The sequence below is a fragment of the Salvelinus namaycush genome, chromosome 15 (genome assembly GCF_016432855.1).
Source record: "Salvelinus namaycush isolate Seneca chromosome 15, SaNama_1.0, whole genome shotgun sequence".
In the NCBI taxonomy this organism is placed as follows: domain Eukaryota; kingdom Metazoa; phylum Chordata; class Actinopteri; order Salmoniformes; family Salmonidae; genus Salvelinus; species Salvelinus namaycush.
The window spans coordinates 27,690,580-27,715,397 of NC_052321.1; the positions used below are offsets into that span (position 1 = coordinate 27,690,580).

The 24,818-nt window shown below is 41.4% G+C and overlaps 2 protein-coding genes across 3 annotated transcripts; both read right to left on the minus strand.

Moving 5' to 3' along the window:
- Positions 1 to 2,642: 2,642 nt before the first annotated feature.
- On the minus strand, positions 2,643 to 4,022 carry LOC120059914 (gap junction delta-2 protein-like). The gene is made up of 2 exons (XM_039008992.1): positions 3,952 to 4,022; positions 2,643 to 3,489 (listed from the first exon to the last, which is right to left on the minus strand). The coding sequence occupies exons 1-2, from the start codon at positions 4,020 to 4,022 to the stop codon at positions 2,643 to 2,645; spliced, it is 918 nt and encodes a 305-aa protein (XP_038864920.1).
- Positions 4,023 to 11,157: 7,135 nt separating this feature from the next.
- LOC120060395 (actin, alpha cardiac muscle 1) lies at positions 11,158 to 14,367 on the minus strand. Of its 2 annotated transcripts, none has more exons than XM_039009685.1 (6): positions 14,239 to 14,367; positions 13,712 to 13,907; positions 13,465 to 13,626; positions 12,687 to 12,878; positions 11,564 to 11,745; positions 11,158 to 11,301 (listed from the first exon to the last, which is right to left on the minus strand). In XM_039009685.1, the coding sequence occupies exons 1-6, from the start codon at positions 14,365 to 14,367 to the stop codon at positions 11,158 to 11,160; spliced, it is 1,005 nt and encodes a 334-aa protein (XP_038865613.1). The 2 variants fall into 2 exon arrangements, with proteins under 2 accessions (XP_038865613.1, XP_038865612.1); XM_039009684.1 differs by having other exon boundaries at positions 13,712 to 14,036.
- Between the last annotated feature and the right edge of the window lie 10,451 nt (positions 14,368 to 24,818).

The window sequence follows — 24,818 nt, forward strand, 5'->3', positions numbered from 1 at the left end:
TACTGGTGTCAAGAGTGGGGGCTGAAGCGAGCACAAGATAAATGGCATAGAACTGGGAGAGTCGCTTACATCTGTCGCTATCTCCAGCTATCTCTCTGGTCAAAAGCCCTCTTCCTTTTTAGCCTGGCTCTAGCGAGCTGAGCACAAAGGAAATAAAGAGCAGCACAGGTACAATGTAATATTAAACCAAGCCTCCCAACGCTCACATGGAAAATGCAACACAGCATGCATAATTGCATTCATACATAACCCAATAATTTGGGCATTTAGAAGTAGCCGTGAAATTACCAGGATGAATATTGCAGGGAAACCACAAGCACAGCATCAGAGCAAGTGGCCCTTTAGTAAATGTACAGTAAATATACAGTAATATACAGTGAAAATATAGTCTTTGTTTATAGGATCCCTTACACAACAGCCTTGTATAACTGGGAATTCTCAATGAAAGAAAACCCAAGAGATTTACAAGCGTTGAAAACAACTGAGTGGAACTGGACAGGATGGCCTGTACAGTCATTTGGTCAGTAAACATTTTCAGAGATAGGGAAGGGAGAGACAAATAGAGAGAGATGGAGGAGAGAGGCCAAGTAGGCAAACTGCACGTTTCCTCTGTTTTTTTTCCAGTTCTTGAGTTACAGACAATTTTCACATCCCTGCTGAGTTTGAGATGGATGTGTCAGTGTGCGCTACTCTTCCATTTCTCTGGGCTTTGCCAAGTCATCCTGGCAGAGGCAGAGTCTTGCATCCTACCATCCCTCAGATCATCCTGGATGGTCAGCCTGGAATCCTCCTCTCTCTCTTTTTCTCTCCCCCCTCCCTCTCTCTCTCTCTTTTTCTCTCCCCCCTCACTCTCTCTCTCTCTGGAGTGTGGGCGTACAGTTCAGCACTTTCTCTTTTTCTTTGTGACCTTCATGAGGCTCACATGACCTTCCCTTCAGCCAGAGCTGCTCCTTTGCTCACTTCCTTGAAAAGAGGGAAGAAGGGGTGGACAAAAAAGTCCTCTATCAATGAAGATCAGGTTTTAATCATCCCTGTTCTGTACAGTGTGACTGTCCAATAGCTTCCTGGTCAAGGTCATAAAGTCAGTAACAGTATAGCAGCCATGTGAACAGTCATGGTCAGGTCAGCTATGACTGGGAAGGGACAGTACATGGATGTTAGAATGCATTTCACATTACGGCTGCGTCTGGTCACTGTTATGGGACATGCAGTATTGATGTTTGTCATGGAAGCATCATCCCCATTGAAATGCATTAGGGCACACCCACATGTTAACAGACACTGACAACATCAAAGGAAGAGCTCATAGGGGTTTTCTCATGGGATGGAACGACATAGGCTTGTGTGTGTGGCAAACATTGCCATTTTCACTGAACCAAGCCATTGTTAGACAGGGCAGCTATAGGATCCTTCTAACATTCCAGTTCAGCTTTCAGACAGAAAAGTATTGCACCTCACACGTTTCTGGTATACATGAATCCCACTTTTATTTTTCGACAGAAAAGGGTGTTTTTTTTCTGGTTCATTTTGGTTACATGGAAAACCATTCTGTGAAAAACCCTAGCACCTGAGCAGATACTTATTGCCCATTCTTAGTTTGTTAAAAAGGTCAATTTGTGCTATTTTGAGTTGAGATCAATTATGATTGTGGAGAAACGTTTTCTTCCAGTATATAAAAAAGACTAGCACTTTATTTATTTCCCAGTCACTGGCCAAATAGAAAGGGAGATAGAGAAAAATGTAATATATCCATTTAAATCACAACAAGTTAAAGCAAAAAATAGGGCGGCATTTAGCATAATTCAAGCAGGGAATTAGCTTTCATGATGAATAATATTATATATTTATTTATTTCTATGTATACATATATATATGTCTATGTACAAGTATGGCACTTAATTACACGAAAGCAAGAAAACACTTTTCACAAATGAAAGCAGTGGGCGCTTTGGTGTATTATAAATTAAGGAAGTCACAGACGTTAGCGTTTGCAGCAAATCCACCAGATACTGTTTTGCAAGTCAGCTATATAGCAATGGAATGATTACATACGTTAAGGTCAGTGGTGCGAAAACAGGCAACAAAAATATGAATGATGCTAATGTATTTCAACTAGGTCGATCCATAGTCAAAATGTATTTATATATTTAGGCATATGCCTATATAAATCTGGAGAATATTTCCCCTCGAGCATATAGTCAACCGGTGTATTGTGTCGCTTAAATAGATTGGTGTCAACAATCGGTTGAATTTCTTTTTTTAAACACTGTCACGCATCGGGTTAGGTTTGACTCCCGGGTGTTCACCTCTTAGTGCAATTTTAATTTACCCTACTCTCTTCAAGTACAGTAGATCAGCCCACAAAGAGTAAATGCGTGAGCACGTCGACATGACCTCTATTTAGCGCTTTACATAGTATAAACGTTACTAAAAAGTTGCATCAGTGCAATGTAATAAATAAATTAACAAACGTGTAATCCACGCTTGCCATTGGAGTCCTTAAAAGATAAACAAATAAAACATCGGCCCACGCTTTTAAGTCATGAAACGGATGTGGCGTTGGGAGCTGTCATCATCCAGTGTTCATCTTGGTTCAATCTTTACACATCGCACATTGTCCCATCGGGAACTCTCTCCATGTGCTACACATAAGCAGAGTCACTGGATTGAGTGCGACCGAAATTAGGCACACTCATTCTAGGCAAGTCCTTATTTCTGATTTCATAAATGGACTTCCGCCTCGCCTGAACTCCTCGCACCGCCGTTTTGATTTTCTTCCACCCCAAATGATTGAGTTCTGCCAGATTCAGCAACACACAAAAGCCACTGACCGCGAACATGAAGACTAGAAACACGGTCTTCTCTGTTGGTCTGGAAACATAACACTCTACATCTTTTATGCAGGGGTAACGATCACACTCGTACACCGATGGGACATTGAATCCGTACAAGAAATATTGACCCACTAAAAACCCTATTTCCAGCGCGTTTCTGAAAACCACTTGAATTATGTAAAATCTCGAGATACCCTCTTGCCGACTCTTTTTAGACTTCCCAGTAGTTCTCATGGCGGAATTGGGGATATCTTTGACTTCCAAACAGTCGGGCTCGGCTTCTTTGGTGGAGTTCTCTGTGTTCTGAAGTACTCCATTCACAATGGTGTTTTTAATCTTTTTGCTGTCGTCTCGTTTCATTGAATCTTGATCCTTATCCAGGGTCAGAAAGACGGTGGAGTACCGTCGCTCCTTTTGTTTCGCCGACTGATGCACCGAGTATGTGATAAAACAAAGACTCGGGGTGCAAACCATTATGATCTGGAAAACCCAAAATCTAATGTGTGAAATTGGGAATGCCTTGTCGTAGCAAGCCTGGTTGCAGCCCGGTTGTAAGGTATTACAAACAAACATGGTTTGCTCGTCATCATAGACTGTCTCTCCAACTATTGCTACGATTAGAATCCGGAAGATCACCACCACAGTTAGTAGGATCCTAAAAACAAACAAACAAACAAACAATGTATGAGTATAGAGTCAGTAAATTATGTTAATTCTGTGAAAATGGCTGGAGATTGAGTACAGTGTCTCTAAACAGGCGCGTGTTTGAGAGCTGTCCAGTGCTGAAACGAACGCTCTTTGCTGGGATCACGCTCTGCTCGCTCTTAGCACGGGGTTTGGTTCGGATGCTATGTGTATTATGCTTTTATAATTTATGTCAGTGTGCCATTGTTATATATTTCTGTGTACTCTGAAGTATTTACTCATTGATATTCATCTGTATTGTGTTTTGAAATGTTTTGCAAGCGTTTGTTTGGTAAAGTGAGCGTAACAGGCAATAGCGCCCAGTCTCTGCTTCTCAGTTAGTGCATTGCACAGCCACCTATCTAGCCCCAACAACAGCCATTAAAACATGCATATCTAGTTATTGCAAATCCAGTTGACATTTTGCTCTTACCTTCCTATCATAGTAGAGTGCTGCTGGACAGCAGCCTCCAGGAGCCTCTCTAGTATGGTCCATTCCCCCATTATTGTTCATCCGGAGGAGGCGAGAGCCCACGGCACTCTGTACGAACACCTGCCGAATATGTGGAAAATATTTCCCCGGGTTTTTGGTCGTTATCACTCTCCAGAGGCTCCGAGGTTATCTGGCAAATGCATTGATCACAAGCCCGTAGCTGTCCCGCCCTCCTCTCTCCAGCGCTGTGCAATATTGGTCTGTGCTTCTGCCCAAGCGCTGGTACGACGCTGCCACACTTTCTCGTTGTCTTGTGTAGCTGAAGGGCTGATTACTATAAGCCCTCCTATTTTCGATCTTCAGATCAGGTTGATGGGTCGCGCATTGTGTCTGGATGGAGGGTGGTTGGATTTAATGTCTTGCCAGCATTAATCCGCCTTTAAGTAGTCCCCTCCCTACGTCACGCGCAGACAGGTTGGTGGAACGCCGCCAAAATACCAGGATTTCTCATTTTCAATATTCGACGAATGGAACCCAGGGACAGCGCGCAAGATTAATCTGTGATAACATGATTGGTGATAACCTCAATGCACCTTGTGTGTTTCTAGTTTATAACACATCAAAATTACTGAGCCAGATCGAATTGTGTCCGGTTGCGCGCGCTCAGTGTGACAGAGGTAGAGTTGTGAATGCGCCGTGTCCTAAAACCGCAGGTCAAGACATGGCGCCCAGATATTCGGAGCCACTTTTTCGGAGCCACTTTTAAGGCAGATAGGCCTACCTGTTGCTTTTTTTTTTACTGTAATCGTGACAGTCTCAGTGCTCCTAGTAACCCAGTGGGCATAAAACGTGATAAAGACGTATTTTACTGGTTGAAATCTGGCCGGGACTTCTTATAACCAGATCACAACCAGAAATCATTAAAATATGTCTTGTTTTGGTTGATATCTGTTTTTTGGTTGAAATTGAACTACTGACCAGTTATCTAATTGCTACTCAATTAATAGACACCAATCTATATAAACATTTGCATAGTGTTTGTGGGTCATGCACCCATTGTATATAAGACACTAGAACCATTACAATTATACAACATTTGGGTAATGCTCTTTTTCAGCAGGGTTTGCATGATTCAGCTTTGCATACTTGGCAAACAACAGCTGGCAGCACTCACCCAAGTGGGTTATGGTCTGGTTGGCATACTGTACCCAGTCAACACTCTGGGCTTGGGCCTATTCTGTTTGAGATTCTGGGGACTCAGCATGGACTTGGACTCGGGGGATTCATATTTTCCAGAGCCTTGCAGAATCATATTACTATGGGCTACGACTAATGGTACTCAGTCCGAGTCCTCTTCAGTTTATCCACCCAGATAAAAAAAAAGCAGGATTAGGGCAAGGTTTTTATTCTGCAGGTGATGAAATACCAATTTGAAAAAACTAAGAATTGTGATATGTCACCTCCAATTCATAGAATTTGCTAGGTCATTAAAAGCTCAAATTGAAATAATGGTTATTTAATGAATGATATCTGGTGTGTGCTGTGTGTGTTGGCTTCTAATAATACTATTTTGTTGATGTTAATTGCACTGTTTATTGTGTTGCACATTTTCTTATGTTCCACTGAATGCAATTTTAATGTTCTATAATGACTAACTACATTTATTTTCAGAATTTAACAAATAAAACGTAAGTCTATTTTATTTCAATATCCTACTACAATCCACTAAGATTTACAACAATTGTTGCACCTGAATTTGACCCTTTTAATGTATTTATTTTATTTTACCCTGAGAAAATTACATTAATATTTTTTCCCTTAAAGCTTTTAAGTAATTAACATAATGCCTGCAGTCATTTTATTAACATTTCAGTAGCTAAATAAGGAGGTAGGCATAACAGTTCCAGCTAAAACTTGGATTGGAATCTGTGCCTCAAGCAGCAATAGATCTCTGCACGCAGGCACTGCTTGCATATGGCACATTGGGACAAATGGCTACACAACAACAGTGCTGGAGAACAACAAAAAAGATTTGACTGCTAAGTGGTAGTCCCTGTTCTCCTGCATTCATGTTTTATTTTTGTAAGTCAAGCAGTGGTTTGTTGGGGAGAAGAATGTAGCTAGCTAGCTGGCTAATGTTAATGTTAGCTCTCTGGCTAATCTTCCATTGTCATGGTAAGTTTACATTTTTACCTGTTATAGCTAGCAAAAGCTTTGACATTTTGATATCATTTTAGTTAATGACAATACATGTGTGTATGTGTGTTCTCTCTGTCTCGCTCTGTGTGTGTGTGAGAGAGACATTATGAGCTAGCCTAATTCTTGAAACTTGTACCCCCCAATATGGATATTACGTTTTTCTCCATTCATCAGGGATCCTTGTATTGTGTGTATTTGGGATTTGACCATATGATACATTTAGCCTATCCCTGCTCCCCCTCACCCATTCTAACTTTACAACTCTCAACTGCCTTTTTCAATTCATGATTCTCTTTTTTTTGCAGGAATCTTCTAGCTTGGATGGCAGGATGGAGGAGGGAACAAAGGAAGGTGGCAGGATGGAGGAGGGAACAAAGGGAAGGAGTACATAAGTTATCCAGCTGGTTGACTAAGAAATGTAAATAGCCTATGTTTTGCTGTTGATCTCTCTATCTCTCTCCGTATGTCTGCCTGACTGCCAGATTGCTGAGGGGCAACATAGTCAATGTACTTGCTAGGCTAAGTCTAACTTAGTGAAGACCTTAGGTAATGGTCAATGAGGATTCGTCTCGGTCTTTAGAGTACTGGAAACATGTAAATGTCCTGATGCATGGCCTCTACAGCAGTGCTTGGCCACCCACTCAGTTACCAGTGACCTATTCTGCCACATCCCAGGGAAAGGAAAGCGCAGAACCATAACTCCTCAAATCCATAGTCAAGTTTTATGTGCAAAATGTTTATTTTTTCTGTTTCATACTCTGATCTTCAATGTGTTTTGATTCCTACTAGCCAGCTTTGTAAGAGCTAGGTTTGTACTAGTTATGCTGATGATCATTCGTTTTTTCTCTGCATCAGGTCTCACTGAGACTAGATTCCCAAGAGACATGCTATTCAGCTGTCCATAATGGCTGATCATACACTCTTAGGGGAAAAAAGGTGCTATCTAGAACGTAAACCAGTTCATTGGCTGTCCCCATAGGATTACCCTTTGAAGAACCCATTTTGGTCAAATATAGAACCCTTTTTGATTCCAGGTAAAACTTTCTACAGAGGGTTCTATATGGAACCAAAAATGGTTATCTTATGGGGACAGCCGAAGAACCGCTTTGGAACTCTTTACTAAGAGTGTAGTGTAAGTAGATCAAATTAAAATAGCACTGCTTCTAATAATATACAGTAAGTTTGTAAAGCAAATAATATTCTATTTTAACTTAACTTTTTTTGTTGTTGGTGCAAACCCCTTGTGTCCTGATTCAACAGACAGCTCCCTTGGTGAGTCGTGTAACGTTTCTCCCACTTCTCTCTTGCTCATTCTCCCTGTCACACAATCAAACTCACACACGTGCTCAGCTGCAGCCGATGAACCCCTTTAGGTTGCAGAGAAGAGGAAGAGATTTGCCATTTCCATTTCTAATGTTTGTTGCAGGAATTACATTTTTTTTCTTCTTTTTAATGCCTCTTTACACATAATTACATTTTTGCATTTACATTTCTTGGGGGATTGGTGTGTTTATACAAAACTTTTGAATATTACAACATGGATTAGGATTAAGCAAAACTTTACCATTTAGACATGAGTTAAAAATTGTCATTATCCAACTACTGTCTAATTTAATATCCTCTTAAAAATTTTCAAATGAATTATTGTCCCACTTCAATAATATTATGAAGGGAGAGAGGAGCAAACATGCCTTTGCTACCACTCGCATGTGCTCTTTTGTAGTTGGAATGTAAATGTGAGCAGTTGTGACATTTGACATAGACAATGAGACAATTTTTGTAGATTCTGGCTGTTAAAGATATTTTACTGTGCATTACTGTTCTGTCGTGTCCTGCATATTCACATTATGCCAATCGTTAATTAATTTTCTTCTCTTTTTATGCTTACGGTCATGAAAAGTCAGAACACTCAGGAGGTTGATGTGTTGCAGGCCCTCCGGAAAGTCCTCAAATATGCCCCTGACCGCTGTGTTGGAGGAGGACACAAAGTACAGTACCAGTCAAAAGTTTTAGAACACCTACTCATTCAAGGGTTTTTCTTTATTTTTACTATTTTCAACATTATAGAATAAGAGTGAGACATCAAAACTATGAAATAACGCATATGGAATCATGTAGTAACCAAAAAAGTGTTAAACAAATCAAAATATATTTTATATTTGAGATTCTTCAAAGTAGTCAACCTTTGCCTTGATGACAGCTTTGCACACGCTTGGCATTTTCTCAACCAGCTTCATGAGGTAGTCACCTCGAATGCATTTCAATTAACAGGTGTGCCTTGTTAAAAGTAAATTTGTGGAATTTCTTTCCTTTTTAATGCATTTGAGACAATCAGTTGTGTTGTGACAAGAAGGTAGGGGTGGATTACAGAAGATAGCCCTATTTGGTAAAAGACCAAGTCCATATTATGGCAAGAACAGCTCAAATAAGCAAAGAGAAAGGTGAATGAGTAGGTGTGTTCAAACTTTTGACTGGTACTGTGTGCATATGAGCAAGTTGCTCCTTTTTGAAGACATCTAAGCTATAACTGTCACAAACTTCCTCAACTAGTACCATGGAAGTTCTTTGAAAATACCTTTAGCCAGCTGAGTTCACAAAGTTTCTTCACAAATATCCTTAAAAAAAAAGAAAATCTCATATTTATAAAGTTGTAATTCGCTGATTCTCTTCACTGCAGATCTGACCCATCACACCACTCTTATTAATCATTAATAAAATAAAACAATCTGACTTTATATAAACTGTGTCCCAGTCTTTCTATATATGTAATGTCTGTGGGTGAATTATGAAACAATGACTATTTGCAGATAGTCAATTGTGATGTGTGTGCAACAATTGTGATGTAGATTTGTGTCACTCCCTGACCTTAGAGGTCCTTTAAATGTCTCTATTTGGTTTGGTCAGGGTGTGATTTGGGGTGGGTATTCTATGTCCTATTATTTGTATTTCTATGTTTTGGCCGGGTAGGGTTCTCAATCAGGGACAGCTGTCTATCGTTGTCTCTGATTGAGAACCATACTTAGGTATCCCTTTTTCCCACCTGTTTTGGTGGGAAGTTGACTTTGTTTGTGGCACTTAGCCTAAGCTTCACGGTTTGTTTTGGATTGTTTATTGTTTTTGTCGGCGTCATAATAATAAAGTAATATGTACGCTCACTACGATGCACCTTGGTCTACTTCATTCAACAGCTGTGACAATTTGTTTTTGCCATTGCTTGATCTATTTTAAATGTAAGAATATGCTGCAGATTTAAACTTGAATTGGTGACTATGGAAACATATAGAAATGTAATGAACCATATTTTCAATATCCAACTTTATCCTCTGCAATACTTTTTACAGTAGGTAATAAACTGTAGTCAGGTGGTCATTACCAGGTTATGATGAGGTCTTAACTGTGACCAGTAGGCTACATAATATAGCACATAATATAGTGCTCAGAATTATGATCAGCTTGTCAGATAGAGGTCACAATTATGACCAACTGGTCGTATGATGTTCAGAAAAATACGTAATATTCTGGTCAGTAAAAAGACGTATGAAAAAAATGTGATTTTTCAACCACCTTGCGACCAGAATAAGACGTCATACTGACGTCTTTTCAACCAGGTTTTGCCCACTGGGAAAGCTATTGTTTCCATCACAGGGCAAAGATATTGCTGTGGATACACTGTGACTAAGTGAAAGTGCCATCCGAGTTGCTAATAGCTTTATGAGGTTGCCTGCCTGTGTGTGGGGGTTTAAAAAGGCATCAAAACAGGCCTGTTTCGCCCTTAGATATGATCAATTCAACTACAGAGCAGGGAGCGTGTACACATGACTTAACATTAGACTATTTTTAGATGCAACCACACAAATATTTGTCAATGATATCTAAGATTATTTCAAAGTGGTAGGCCTAATAATAATTTGAAATTGAGTAGCCTTTATTGTCCTGTATATTCACATAAATATTTGAAAATATAAAATACAAATATTAATCTTATTTCCCCCCAAATGTCATGCATTACAATGCAGGATAGGCCTATGCCTAATAAGTTAATTGTTTAATGAGGCTACTAAAATGCCTCATGAATGCTCTGTAAAATATTTAGATTTTGACCCTTGCTGTGGAAGAGAACCGATATTTATACATAGAATGTACCTTTGCAGATAGAATCTATTACCTGATCTAAGGTGCATGGATTAGTGTGAGGGATCATGTGACTGTTTTTATTCAATGAACAGGCATGTTTAATGGATCATCAGATGCCTTAGCTCTCCCTGCTGTAATCTTTCATAACGTGAAATGTTTTATAACCTTCCAATGAATCACCACGTGATGTGATAGACGAGAAGGTGTGTGTGTGTGTGTGTGTGTGTGTGTAAGAGAGGGAGATGGGAGGGGGAAGCTCAGCACATGATCTTGAATAATAGAGACATAGGTGGCTTTGAGGTCATCAGGAATGCAAACACTGTATACCAATACACAAGTCACAACGCCCATGAAACACAAGGCAAAAGCACACCAATCCAAGTCCTTAATTTATGCAGTGTCAATTTCTGTCTTTTCTTTGATGCTTTTGTTTTGCATGCATGCTCCCCATTGGCTCACCTGTACAGAACAAGGTATTTTACAGTGCCATTCCTGACACCTTTGTCATTGAAGAGTCATATAGGCCTATAGGTTTAAGCAATAAGCGATTGTGATTAAGGAACATGCTCTCCCTACATGATTTATAAGTGACCTCTAAAACATATAGGCTATCCTTATAGGGGATAACTGAAGTGTATCTATCGCAAGCCATAATGAGACATAAAAAGGTGTGTTGCAAGTCCCGGGTCTCGTTTATTTATAAACCTATACATATCCACATGTAAATTGCACTTGAGTGTAAACAAACTGGTCAATGACGACAATACACGAAAGGCTGCCTGGGCCTGAGCCTGGGCTGTAAGTTAAGTTGAGCGCAGACGGAGCAGAGGTAACTGTGGGGCGGAGGAGAAGGTGGAGGAGGGGCCATGGGGATTAGAAGCACTTCCGGTGGACGATGGAGGGGCCAGCCTCGTCATATTCCTGCTTGCTGATCCACATCTGCTGGAAGGTGGAGAGGGAGGCCAGGATGGATCCGCCGATCCACACAGAGTACTTCCTCTCAGGGGGAGCGATGATCTACAAACAAGTGATAATGCCATTGGTTAGTGGCCTAATAGCAAGGTGTTTTATAAAGTGAAAAACATTTTCTGTTCTTATGTGCATAAAATCTACATAAGAGACCATTCTCTCAAATGGGCAGGAAAATAGCTGACTTTTGTTACATTTTTGGGTGTAAAAGTTTTGTGCCCCATAGCACTAAACCGTCTAGGAAATACATTGCAATAGAACATTGAAAATAAAGAACAATCCTAAAACAGCATGTCTAAATCAACATTACCTTAATCTTCATGGTGCTAGGGGCCAAAGCTGTGATCTCCTTCTGCATACGGTCAGCAATTCCAGGGTACATGGTGGTACCACCAGACAGAACGTTGTTGGCATACAGGTCCTTACGGATGTCGATGTCACACTTCATGATGCTGTTGTAGGTAGTTTCGTGAATGCCAGCAGATTCCATACCTGTTTACCAAAGGACAATGATGTTATCAGTCTTGTCCATCGCTGCAATTCCTCTACGGACTTGGGAGAGGCGAAGGTCGAGAGCCACGTGTCCTCCGAAAAACGACCCTGCCAAGCCGCACTGCTTCTTTACACACTGCTCGCTTAACCCGGAAGCCAGCTGCACCAATGTGTCAGAGGAAACGCCGTCCAGCTGGCAACCAGAAGTCAGCTTGCAGGCACCAGGCCCGCCACAAGGAGTCACTAGAGCGTGATGGGACAAGGATATCTCAGCCAGCCAAACCCTCCCCTAACCCAAACGACACTGGGTCAGTTGTGCGCCACCTCATGGGTCTCCCGGTCACGGCCGGCTGTGACACAGCCTGGGATCGAATCCGGGTCTGTAGTGATGCCTCAATGATGTTATCTTTCCATCTGAGCCAGCCCTCTCTGGAGAAATAGGCTACACTTGTTATGACCTTCAACTGTGAAAATACAGTAGTTGGGCAGTTGACCTCTAGAGCGTTGGCTGTGAATAGGTACTGAAATGGACAGCTTCTCAGCACCAGCTGCAAGCTCTTGTTATGGTAGGTATTTCAACAAGCATTCACAGCTCATGCTTCACATGCTGGGGTTGTATTTCAAAAGCAGCATCAATAAGTTAGTCAGCTGAACCAGCTAACACATAGAAAGGCCTTTGATTTAAATGTAATACAAATTTGAATGAAAGCTCAAACTGAATATGGGTTTAGTTAAGCCTATCTGGATATCAGGATAATTCATTGATTCTGCTTTGTGAAAATACCCGCAGGCATATGCTCTGTTACCCTACGTCACATAGATGACTTTAACGAAGTCTAAACTAATCCACAGCAGTTGTATACGTTACTACACAATGATTATCTCAACTTAAGATAACCGTGTGCAATATATCAACGGTTGGGGAGATCAGTAATACGCACCAATGAAGGAGGGCTGGAAGAGAGTCTCGGGGCAACGGAACCTCTCGTTACCGATGGTGATGACCTGTCCGTCAGGCAACTCGTAGCTCTTCTCCAGGGAGGAGGAGGAGGCAGCGGTGGCCATCTCATTCTCGAAGTCTAGAGCCACGTAGCACAGCTTCTCCTTGATGTCACGAACTATCTCACGCTCAGCTGTTGGGTTTCAAGTGATGCATTTGATTGTTACTGAAAAATATATTTGTGGCATATCATTTTACTTTTATGATTTTGTTTTACAAAGAAATGTACCCCTTTTTCTCCCCAATTTTGTGGTATCCAACTGGTAGTTGCAGTACTGTCTCATCGCTGCCATTCCCGTACGGACTCGGGAGAGGTGAAGGACGAGAGCCCAACCAAGCCGCACTGCTTCTTGACACAATGCCCACATAACCCGGAAACCTGCCGCACCAATGTATCGGAGGAAACCCCATACACCTGGCGACCGTGTCAGCGGGCACCGAGCCCGGCCCGCCACAGGAGTCGCTAGTGTGCGATGCAACAAGGACATCCCTGCCGGCCAAATCCTCCCCTAACCTGGACGACGCTAGGTCAATTGTGCGTCGCCCCATGGGTCTCCTGGTCGCGGCCGGCTGCGACAGATCCTGGACTCGAACCCAGAATCTCTAGTGGTACAGACCACTGCACCACTCAGGAGGCTCCAATGGCATATCATTTTTGCCAAATATCATGCTTTTTGTCATTCCTCATGCGGTTAATATTGCCCATGTCCGGTGCGTACCAGTAGTTACGAAAGAGTAGCCACGCTCGGTCAGGATCTTCATGAGGTAGTCTGTGAGGTCGCGACCGGCCAGATCCAGACGCATGATGGCATGGGGCAGAGCATAACCCTCATAGATGGGCACGTTGTGGGTCACGCCATCACCAGAGTCCAGGACAATACCTGAAAAAGTGTGGTGATACATGTTAGCATTGAACAAGACCTTTCAAGTGGTTATGGCTGAAGACAACTTATCGATCCATCATACCTGTGGTACGTCCAGATGCGTAAAGGGACAGCACAGCCTGGATGGCCACGTACATGGCGGGGACGTTGAAGGTCTCAAACATGATCTGGGTCATCTTCTCCCTGTTGGCTTTGGGGTTGAGGGGAGCCTCTGTCAGCAGAGTGGGGTGCTCCTCAGGTGCCACACGCAACTCGTTGTAGAAGGTGTGATGCCAGATCTTCTCCATGTCGTCCCAGTTGGTGATGATGCCGTGCTCAATGGGGTACTTCAGAGTCAGGATACCCCTCTTGCTCTGGGCCTCGTCACCAACGTAGGAATCTTTCTGACCCATACCGACCATGACGCCCTGAGAAAACACAAGGATAGGTCTGAATCAATGTGGCGTATGAGTATGATAGCCCATCAAATGGCCTCTGAGTGGAATTTACACATGGCTCTCTAAGGTTCCAACGTGATGTTGTGATTTAACAGACAATAATAACCCAACCACTTTTTATTGACTCTATTTATTTGGTTGTCACACAGCAGCTTTAGGTGAAGTACTCTACCTGGTGACGTGGGCGACCCACGATGGATGGGAAGACAGCGCGCGGTGCATCATCTCCGGCGAAGCCAGCCTTCACCAGGCCAGAGCCGTTGTCGCACACCAAAGCGGTAGTCTCCTCGTCGTCGCACATGGTGTCAGCTTTGACTGTAACGGTAAAATAATATGGTCATTTTGCACACGATTTTAAGCTTGGACTATGTGGCACAATCAATGCACCATGCTCCAATCAACTGAGCTAGGAATTATGCATATACGGCAAACTGAAATGAGTGTATTAATACTAGGCTATATATGGGCATTATATTTTAGAACAATGTTTACTGCAGGTTTGTTAGTTGAATCACATCAGTTGAAATAAGGGGTGGATGCAACTATGCTGCAACTATCATATACTGATTTTACATGATTTACTTTTCAGTCAATCCATTTTATAGAGGACCCTAGTTTAGCAAGTATTTGTGTGGTTGTAATTCAGAAGGTTAATGGTTAGTGACTTTTTGTACAAATGCTTCATGCCAACCAATTTGGACTTATTTTTACTTGTTAATGCAGCTCACATTGTGGTAATTTAGTAGCCTACTACTACATCCTAATTTGCTACTTGGCACACCATGTCCCCATCTATTATCCATGGTCTGTATACAATAACCACATGTCAAACGCGGGACAATAACAAATGGGCATTGAAAAATAAAAATGTATGCAGCCGAAAAACGTAGAATTAGTGTATGGTGAAAAATCTGTATCTTTGACGCAGTTCCAGTTAGGGGATGCCAGTTGGTTAGTTGCGGACGAGAGCATTCCATTCAGAATCTTTCCAGTCGGGTTAGCATAATTGTAGTCCTCCGAGGTAATTCCAAAACACTTGTAATTTCTCACTCTTGACTCAAGAGGAAGAGCTGATGAAACTAGCGCTACTCACCAGATCAGCACCGTGCGCTGGACCTTGAGGGTAAAACCAGGGTCAAGGAGCTGTGAGGACGCGCCAATTTATACTCTGACAGCATGCGCTACCTTCTCCTTATTTGGTAGCCCTCGCACCATTGACAAGCGCGTGCCCATTAATGGAACGGTGAGGAGAGGGGAGTCCCGCGCGCGGCATCCTTGCCCGATGCCCATGTAGGGAGGAAGATGAGGGCAGCTAGACAATGCGGGTCAGCCGGACAATAGGCTACAGCAGAGGAGGCTAGTGAGATGAGCTATAGGAGGAAAGGCTAATTGTAAAGGCTGGAATGGAATGAATCGAACAGTATCAAACATATGGATACCACATGTTTGACTCTGTTCCACGTATTCCATTCCAGCCATTACAATGAGCCTGACCTCCTATAGCTCCTCCCACCAGCCTCCACTGGGCTACTCACAACTCTGTTTCCAACAGATGTCAAATACCAGGTTAAAGTACAAGGACTGAAATAAACAGCCTGTCAATTGAAGACTGTGAAGTCATTGATTCCTTATTGTTAAAAAAACATCTTGATGCTGCAAGTTCCCAGAACATTGTTCTATTGATCCTATTCTGTGGGAAATTAAGCAGATTCTACCATTGATTAATTGATTGGTTGATTGATTATAATGATAACACGTTTAATTCCAGGTGGAACATGGATAGGCTACGAGTTCGATTGCACATCGAATTTACAGAGGCCTATGGAACATGCCAAGAAGCTTGTTATAGGTTACAGTAGTAACAATTCCCAGACAATAGACATTAAGATGGGATGAAACAGTGGAGCAGCATATGGGGAGGCCACTTGTGCCACACAGCTGGCTACAGCAGCTGTTTTCCATTATTAAGAATAGAAATTCCAAACCCCACCGTTCTGGATTCTCTTTAAGCAGAGGGAGAGGTCAGTCATTGAGGCAGTGTGAAGCAACAGCACAAAATTGAACCTGTTTTCTTTGTATAGGCCTACATGGCCTGTCTAATTAATGTCTGTTTCCAAGAAGAAATTGATATTTCAATTGTGGAACTCATACATTTGGGTGATTGGATTTGCATAAATCAATAACCATTGCAATAACCATAATGCATTATTTATTGTTACTGAGTAAATCATTTTCTAAAATAGGCATTTCGATTATTATTGATAGCTGTGATATAATGGCTATATGCCAACATGAACTAGCATTTGCATAATTCTGTACTCATTCCGTCTGCAATTTCAATAATGTATTTATATTTAATGGTAGCAAATAAGTTTGGGATGCCTTTGAATTGATAAATTCAAATTGCACATCAGAATAGAAGAAATACACGTTCCTTTCATGACTACCAGTTTGTGTGTGTTGTGCTATTATTTCATATTTTGTTAAAAGGACAAGACATTACAGATTTCAGATGACACTGCCTGTGCTCTTGAAACAGAGAAAGAACAAGTCGGTCTAAATAACACTGGCTGAGAGCATTGGAGGGGTCAACCACAAGGAAGAAACACAAAAGGGCACAACTAGCCATGAATCATATGCTGCTGTCACCCTACCCCAAGCCATGGCCCTCTTGTTGTTACTCTTTGTTTTTACATTACATAATGAATGCTAGCCTAGGCCTGCTTTCCTCATCATTCTGCCGCTGTTTTCAAACATTGTTGTCTTGCTATTAACATATGTACCCCTGTTGCGTTTGGCTAAACTGAATTATTATCCTAGTCTGAAAAATCATTTCTGAGTGGAGAAGGGTATGATAACACACAACATGTCGGGAGGATGGCAGTGCCAGAGTGAGGGGAAGAGACACTTTGGAAGCTGCTCAAATATTCACATACTGAGATTTCCACATTAGCAGTAGTCATTGAGGCTAAATAAACATGACACTATCATATTTCCTGTGCCATCTCCTTAATCGCACACCCTGAAGGAGAAACAAGATTTTTTTTAGGACTCAAACCACAACCATAGGGGCAAAACTGTCGAGCAAAAGTGAATCGATTTGATTTCCATTGGGAATTACTATAATAATAAACAAATGTAAAGGCCCCAATTCACACCTCCGAAGGACACCTTTTGCGTAATGCTTTAAATGTGCTTTCACAATAGATTGAGCAAGATTGGTTTCATAAAATGCAACTCACAGTGTTTCAGTTTTTAACAGTTAATCAAAACTGGTTCAATACATATGCTATGAAAGCATTTAGTCCTTTCCCACACAACTCTGAACTGAGAAGCAACTGGATTGTCTTGAACATGTTGTTGCTTCAGGCCTTCTAACCTGGAGAAGGTACTGGGTGCACCATGTCCTTAGGGCTGCTAGGAACAACACACACTGGATGATTCCAACACATTTTCACATGTGGAAATGAAATCAACGAATGTGTTTAAAAGCGTAGATAAGCGGAGCACTGAACAGAATAAGTAATTGATGAGCTTTTGTTACCAAGGTAATATTTGTATAAAATGAATAAATAACGTTTTGTTTTGATGTTATGATCTTGGATAGAAAGAAAGATGAACAGATCCTCCCCCAAGTGCAGTCCACCAAAACAAGCCTATTTATTAAATATGAAAGAACTGGCATGCCTACAACAGCATCCATATTCATCAAGTAAGAGAAAAGCAGGTTGACAAGGAAAAGCTCATCGAGAATAAGACCAAGAATGTATTGTATAATTCTGAACTAATTTCCAGAAAGCGTGTTCAAAGCTCACAGCTTGTTGTGCTTCATACTTTGTAAACATTCACCAACTTTAATTAAACCTATAGTTTACATACGGTTAATGCTTACATAATGTATGTTCTGCACGTATTATAATTAATAAATAAGGCCCGAGGAGGTGTGGTATATGGCTAATATACCATGGCTAAGGGCTATTCTTATGCACAACGCAACATAGAGTGCCTAATTACAGCCCTTCGTGGTGGTATATTGGCCATATACCACAAACCACCGAGGTGCCTTAATGCTATTATAAACTGGTTACCAAAGTAATTAGAAAAAAGAAATAAAAAATGGTCATACCTGTGGTACACGGTCTGATACACCACAGCTTTCAGCCAATCAGCATTCAGGGCTCAAACCTCCGGGTATACAGTTGAAGTCGGATGTTTACATACACTTACGTTGGAGTCAATAAAACTCGTTTTTCAAACACTCCACAAATTTCTTGTTAACAAACTATAGTTTTGACAAGTCAGTTAGGACATCTATTTTGTCCATGATACAAATCATTTTCCAACAATTGTTTACAGACAGATTATTTCACTTATAATTCACTGTATCACAATTCCAGTTTGTCAGAAGTTTACATACACTAAGTTGACTGTGCCTTTAAATAGCTTGGAAAATTTCAGAAAATGATATCATGGCTTTAGAAGCTTCTAATAGGCTAGTTGACATCATTTGAGTCAATTGGATGTGTACCTGTGGATGTATTTCAAGGTCTACCTTCAAACTCAGTGCCTCTTTGCTTGACATCATTGGAAAATCAAAAGAAATCAGCCAAGACCTCAGAAAAAAAATTGGAGACCTCCACAAGTCTGGTTAATCCTTGGGAGCAATTTCCAAACGCCTGAAGGTACCACATTTATCTGTACAAACAATAGTATGCAAGTATAAACACCATGGGACCACACAGCCGTCATACCGCTCAGGAATGAGACGCATTCTGTCTCCTAGAGATGAACGTACATTGGTGCGAAAAGTGCAAATCAATCCCAGAACAACAGCAAAGGACCTTGTGAAGATGCTGGAGGAAACAGGTACGGTTCCTATATCGATATAACCTGAAAGGCCGCTCAGCATGGAAGAAGCCACTGCTCCAAAACCTCCATAAAAAGCCAGACTACGGTTTGCAACTGTGCATGGGGACAAAGATCGTACTTTTTGGAGAAATGTCCTCTGGTCTGATGAAACAAAAATAGAACTGTTTGGCCATAATGACCATCGTTATGTTTGGAAGAAAAAGAGGGAGGCTTGCAAGCCGAAGAACACAATCCCAACGGTGAAGCACGGGGGTGGCCGCATCATGTTGTGGGGGGGCTTTGCTGCAGGAGGGACTGGTACACTTTACGAAATAGATGGCATCATGAGGTAGGAAAATTATGTGGATATATTGAAGCAACATCTCAAAACATCAGTCAGGAAGTTAAAGCTTGGTCGCAAATGGGTCTTCCAAATGGACAAAAGAAAAACTGAGTTTAAATGTATTTGGCTAAGGTGTATGTAAACTTCCGACTTCAAAATCAAATCAAATTTATTTATATAGCCCTTCGTACATCAGCTGATATCTCAAAGTGCTGTACAGAATCCCAGCCTAAAACCCAAAACAGCAAGCAATGCAGGTGTAAGCACGACACAATGCAGAGTGCTTGGACACAGCCCTTAGCCGTGGTATATTGGCCATATATCACAAACCCCAGAGGTGCCTTACTGCTATTATAAACTGGTTACCAATGTAATTATAGCAGTAAAAATAAATATTTTGTCATTCCCATGGTATACGGTCTGATATACCATGGCTGTCAGCCAATCAGCATTCAGGGCTCGAGGCAGGAATCAAGTCATGAATGCTGATTTGCTGACAGCTGTGGTATGCCACGGGTATGACAAAACATGTATTTTTACAGCTCTAATTTAATGCTGTAACTCTGGGGTTTGTGGTATATGGCCAATATACCACGGCTAAAGGCTGTATCCAGGCACTCCGCATTGCGTCGTGCATAAGAGCCCTTAGCTGTGGTATAAGGCCCCCTCATGCCTTAATGCTTAATTATTACACATTAATAACACACAAGTTCACAAGATACATTACTACAGTATAAAGACAACCATCAGCACAAGCAAACCCCATTTGCGATGAGTTTGTGAGCTCTTGTTGGTGTACTGCACCGACACAGGTTAGCATACCACTCTCCTCTCCCTTTGAAAGGTGGCCAACTTTGACATACCCTGAGTTAACAGTACAGGAGTATCCCTGTATTTGTGTGTGTGTGAGAGGGTGAAATTACAAAGCGGTATGGGGTTAATTGGATGCTGAGCCACATATATCCTTTCTCTGAGCCACCCAGGTTTCCTCCCAGCGAGGCACGCCGGTCTTTTTCCATCCCCAATCTCACACCCCCCAAAAAATATTCACCAGCCCAGCCGAATCTCTACCCTCTCTCTCCTTTATCTTTCTCTCAGCTTCTCTCTCCCTCCCTCCTTTTTCTCTTCCATCTCCTCTCTCTCAGTCTTCCCCTTCCCTATCTTTCTCTCTCCTTTGCTCTCTACCCCGCCTCCTTCTCTCTCGCTTCCTCTCACATGTAGCCTCTCAGCACGACGCTGTCAGCTTGGCTTCCATGCCTAGGCTGCTCCAGCCAACCAAGCCTCATCCCCTGCCAAGACTTCTGGGAGATGGAAAAAAGACAAACTTAAAATCAGGCGGTTTTTGGCAAGTTGTTTTCTGCCCCCAGGACTTTTGGGAGAAAAAAATCAACCCAACTAGGTCTCATATGGCACTCGCATAAATATTTCACTAAGATTTTGGGAAGCATCCATCTTTTTTCAAAGGAATTATTGCAAAGATTAGAACTCCCCATATAAAAAGCATTAGAGAATTATTGTCACAATGTGTATTAGTCAAAAGTGAGAGCGAGAAAATGAGTTTAAATAGTGCTTTGGAAAAAAATAAAAATCTTCATGAATTACATTTGAATAGTTCAATCTACAAATGCATATAGCTCCCCTGGTTTTGGTAATGGCAAAGGCTACACTCAGGAGTGTTTTGGATAAATCCTATTAGGGATTTTAAAGTATTGGAACCTGGGCTATTTTTTGAAGTTGATGACATGGTATTGTGTCAATCAAAACAAGATGGGGAAGAATTTTAAGGAGACAAAAACTATAAAGGTACTTGATCTAGCACAATAGAGGAATCTACCAAGAATTTGTATTACTCATGCCAGCATAACTCACTGTTTCAATTGGACTTTCATAGCTCTGCAATTCATTTAAATGCATCATCCTTCAGTGTGCATTTACTCTTACTTTTATTCTTGAAGGGGGAATTGTCCATGATGAATGGTTTAAGCATGACGCAGGTTTCGCAAAAGTGAACTTCCTGATAGATGTGCTTGAAAAGTTGGAATGTTCCACTCTCTTTCTCCCCTCTGACCTTGTGTTCTCTGTGCATTTCCTTTGAACTGGAGCTATTTTTCAAGTTTCATCTCTTCCATGTCCCAATTGCATGAGAGTACGAAGAGATGAAAGGATGGCATCTCTGGTGGACCTTTCAATGGCTTGCTGAACTATGGTGCCAGAATGAGCTTTTTTAAGCAAAAGTCAAGGTGATGCTGAATTTATCCCTGAGAGAAAGAACTTCGTCTGTGCTATAAGGACAGATCCAAATCACACAGTTTGAGAAAAAATAAAGATCATTGAAAGGTGATATAAGGTAATCCTTCCTGAGAATTTGAATTCGCCAATACGCAATTAAAAATGGCAACCTATCATAGTTTAGAGAGGTAATGCTTATTCTTACATCTTATCCCCAGTTACTGAATTCTGCCATTTCTGCATTTCACGTTAAGGGTCAAAGTTGAACTTTTATGATTGCTGATAGATCCATAAATCTCAGCACTTTATTGAGGGAGAGCCTAGAGTATCTGACATTCACAGTGCATCAAAATATGTTACATGACTTCATCCAGATTTCCATCTGTTCTCATCATCTAACAAGTTCACACCAAAACCTTCCCTATAAGCAAAGAAGCGCTGATGAGTTGGCACTATCCTTATTTGGCATAAACCTCCAATTACTGCATATGGCCATCTCTACATTATCTTCTCATGTACACTGAGCATACAAAACATTAAGAACACCTGCGCTTTCCATGAACTAGACTGACCAGGTGAAAGCTATGATCCCTTATTGATGCCACTTGTTAAATCACCTTCAATCAGTGTAGATGAAGGGGAGGAGACAGGTTAGAGGAGGATTTATAAGCTGTGAGACAAGGCTTAGTGTATAGTCTAACAGAGAGAACTGAAACTTCATTTTAAAGTTTGTAGTTTATCCCTACGGTAAGAGGTAGTTAAACCTAAGGTAAGAGAAGTGGACCAGTAGTCGGAATTCCACAATGTACTACCTAATTTCTCTGTGGAGAAATAGAGAGCTTGTAAACTTGTAAAAGTGCAATTTAAATCTTCCAGTCTGAAAATGTTTGAGGATTGACAATGCAGAGATATTCCTATGTAAAATATTAGAGGCAGGCAGACATTTTATTTTCGGTCTAATGACAATTTGATCAAGAAACACTATGTAAGTTCAAAATAATTGTATCACTTTATAAGTATAAATCCATAACTTCTCTATTGTTAAAGTTAAGCTGTAGAACATTCTTATCTGCCCTGTGCAGGATGTCATCATGAATTAAAATCAGCAAATTCAGGCTATGAATACAAAGTATCTGTATTTCAAGTTGTAGAATAGACAAACCCAAACAAAAAAAGAACATCCACAGTTAATAACACTTTTATAGAGCGAGCATAATCATTTTGTTAAAAGTTTGGGAAGTGAAGTTTTCCTTGTGTTTTGGCTTTGAACTTATATTACCACCTCAATAACGTGACAAGACGAACAATAACACAATGGCCTTTGACATGAACAGTAACAGTGACTCTTCCTCTGTGCAGGAAACGTTTGTTTGTTTCCACGGTGACAGGACAGGAACCAGCAGTCAGGACCAGGACCGGTCTCAGCACACTGCCTTGCCGTGTTTCATGTTCTGGGCACAGGTCCGACCCAGGTTGGCCCCGTCCAGGAGCAGGTCTGACAGGCGGTCCAGGCCCACGCAGGTGGTCAGGGGGGTGATGAGGCCATAGAGCCCCCCGAGTAAGATACTGAGGGGCCAGCCTATGATCAGTAAAATCACCAGCCACACAATGCTCCAGAAACACGACCCGCAACTGGCCATCCTAGTCTGGGAGAAAGAGAAGAGGAGAAGGGGAAAAAGATTTACATTTTTCATTCTGTTAACAAATCAATCATGAATACAAACAATAGGCAACCTGCATCCCACAAAGATGGAATTTGCAGAGTTGACAGAATGAAGAAATTGTTACCAATCTTGTGTCTATTGTATTGATTTCTCATCAAAAAGAATAGGGAAACAGTAATGTTTATATTGCCAGAGCTGTTCCACTCCCCATGTGATCAGAGACAATTAATATCCCTTCAGATGATTAGATTTGTATAATCCCATCTATACATCGCCCATACAAATATCAATGGCTCCCAGACTTCAGATCAGATGCCCAGTGTATCGGGTCCTATCTATGGTGATTCAATCAGAGGATATAAACTCTGACACTCCCATCTGTAATTGGAGATGATCAGATTGAATGCGCCGGGCCAGTTGATGTGGATGTACTTGACACTCCCCGCTATCACCACGGTCCCTACCCGCTGGGGTCAACAGGGAGTCTACCCCTACCCTACAGAAGATTTAGTGGACCTGACACTGCTCAAAGTGGCAGTGGACAGCAAGCACTAAGGATTCATTTGCAGTCCGTGTATATAACACTCATTGGTCTTTAACTGCAGACGCAAAAATTATAAACTTACATTGTATTCAATCTGTGGTCGTATCTAAAAGGAAAATCTTCCAAGAGCTCAGTAGCTGAAGTAGGAACTGTCAGACTGACTTGTTCAAAAGCCAACGATCAGATCGATTAGTAAGGCTGTTTCAGTTTTATGAGGTATTGTACACTTTCCTCCCCACTTCCTTGTCTGTTCTGTGTAATATCCTGTTTTAGCAAGACAGACCGTGTGATGAGATCAGCTGCACTGGTTAATCTCGAGGTTGTCTCGTGCTTCAGGGAATGCCCTTCACAGTGTATTAAAAACATGAGACAATATTAGCATTCCAAAAACACCACTTTTCCCAGGATTCATTGACTATTTCAACAATTTAGGATAGAATGAGCAATAAAAAGTTGCTTTCATATTTTGAAGCAATATGAAAACATTTAACCATGCCTGAAGAAAAACATCCTGAGAACAGAAAAGTACAGAAATCACAGCATCAAATCTCTAACAGTTTACCGTCATACCTTTTTGTCTTTTAAATTCACCTTCTACAAAGACCCTTAAAAGACGTAGAGAAGTGCAGTCACAGTACTTCCTCTGCACACAGACAAATGCATATAGTACTGTTATACTGCATGCAGTTAGTGATAGTGACACATCAACCAATGGCAGTTAACGGTTAACAAGTAAAAAGCCATTAAGCTATGCGAAGTAGAGCTATGTAAAGTCATATTGTTGAGAGTACCTGTGGAGTGAGTATAAAAGACATGTTCACCTTCAGATGTGGGAAGTTTGACAGTTCTTTGAGAAAGTGCGAGCCTGTTTTTCCTCCTTGCCTGTGGAATGGATATCCCCCTGTCTCAGTTTAGTTCCTGCTTGGAGCTGCCAAAGCCAAGTAAAGTCAGTCTGTATGAGTGGCCTCTTCCTCCCAGTTAACGCTAATTTACTGCAACAAGGTAGGCTCTGCTAGGGGAAACAATGCCAGGGAGGACAGCTCGAGATAAAGATAATTGGTAATTTGTTTTCTAGAGGGAGGCTATGACACAATGTGTGCTTTCATGGACCGGTTGCTCAATAA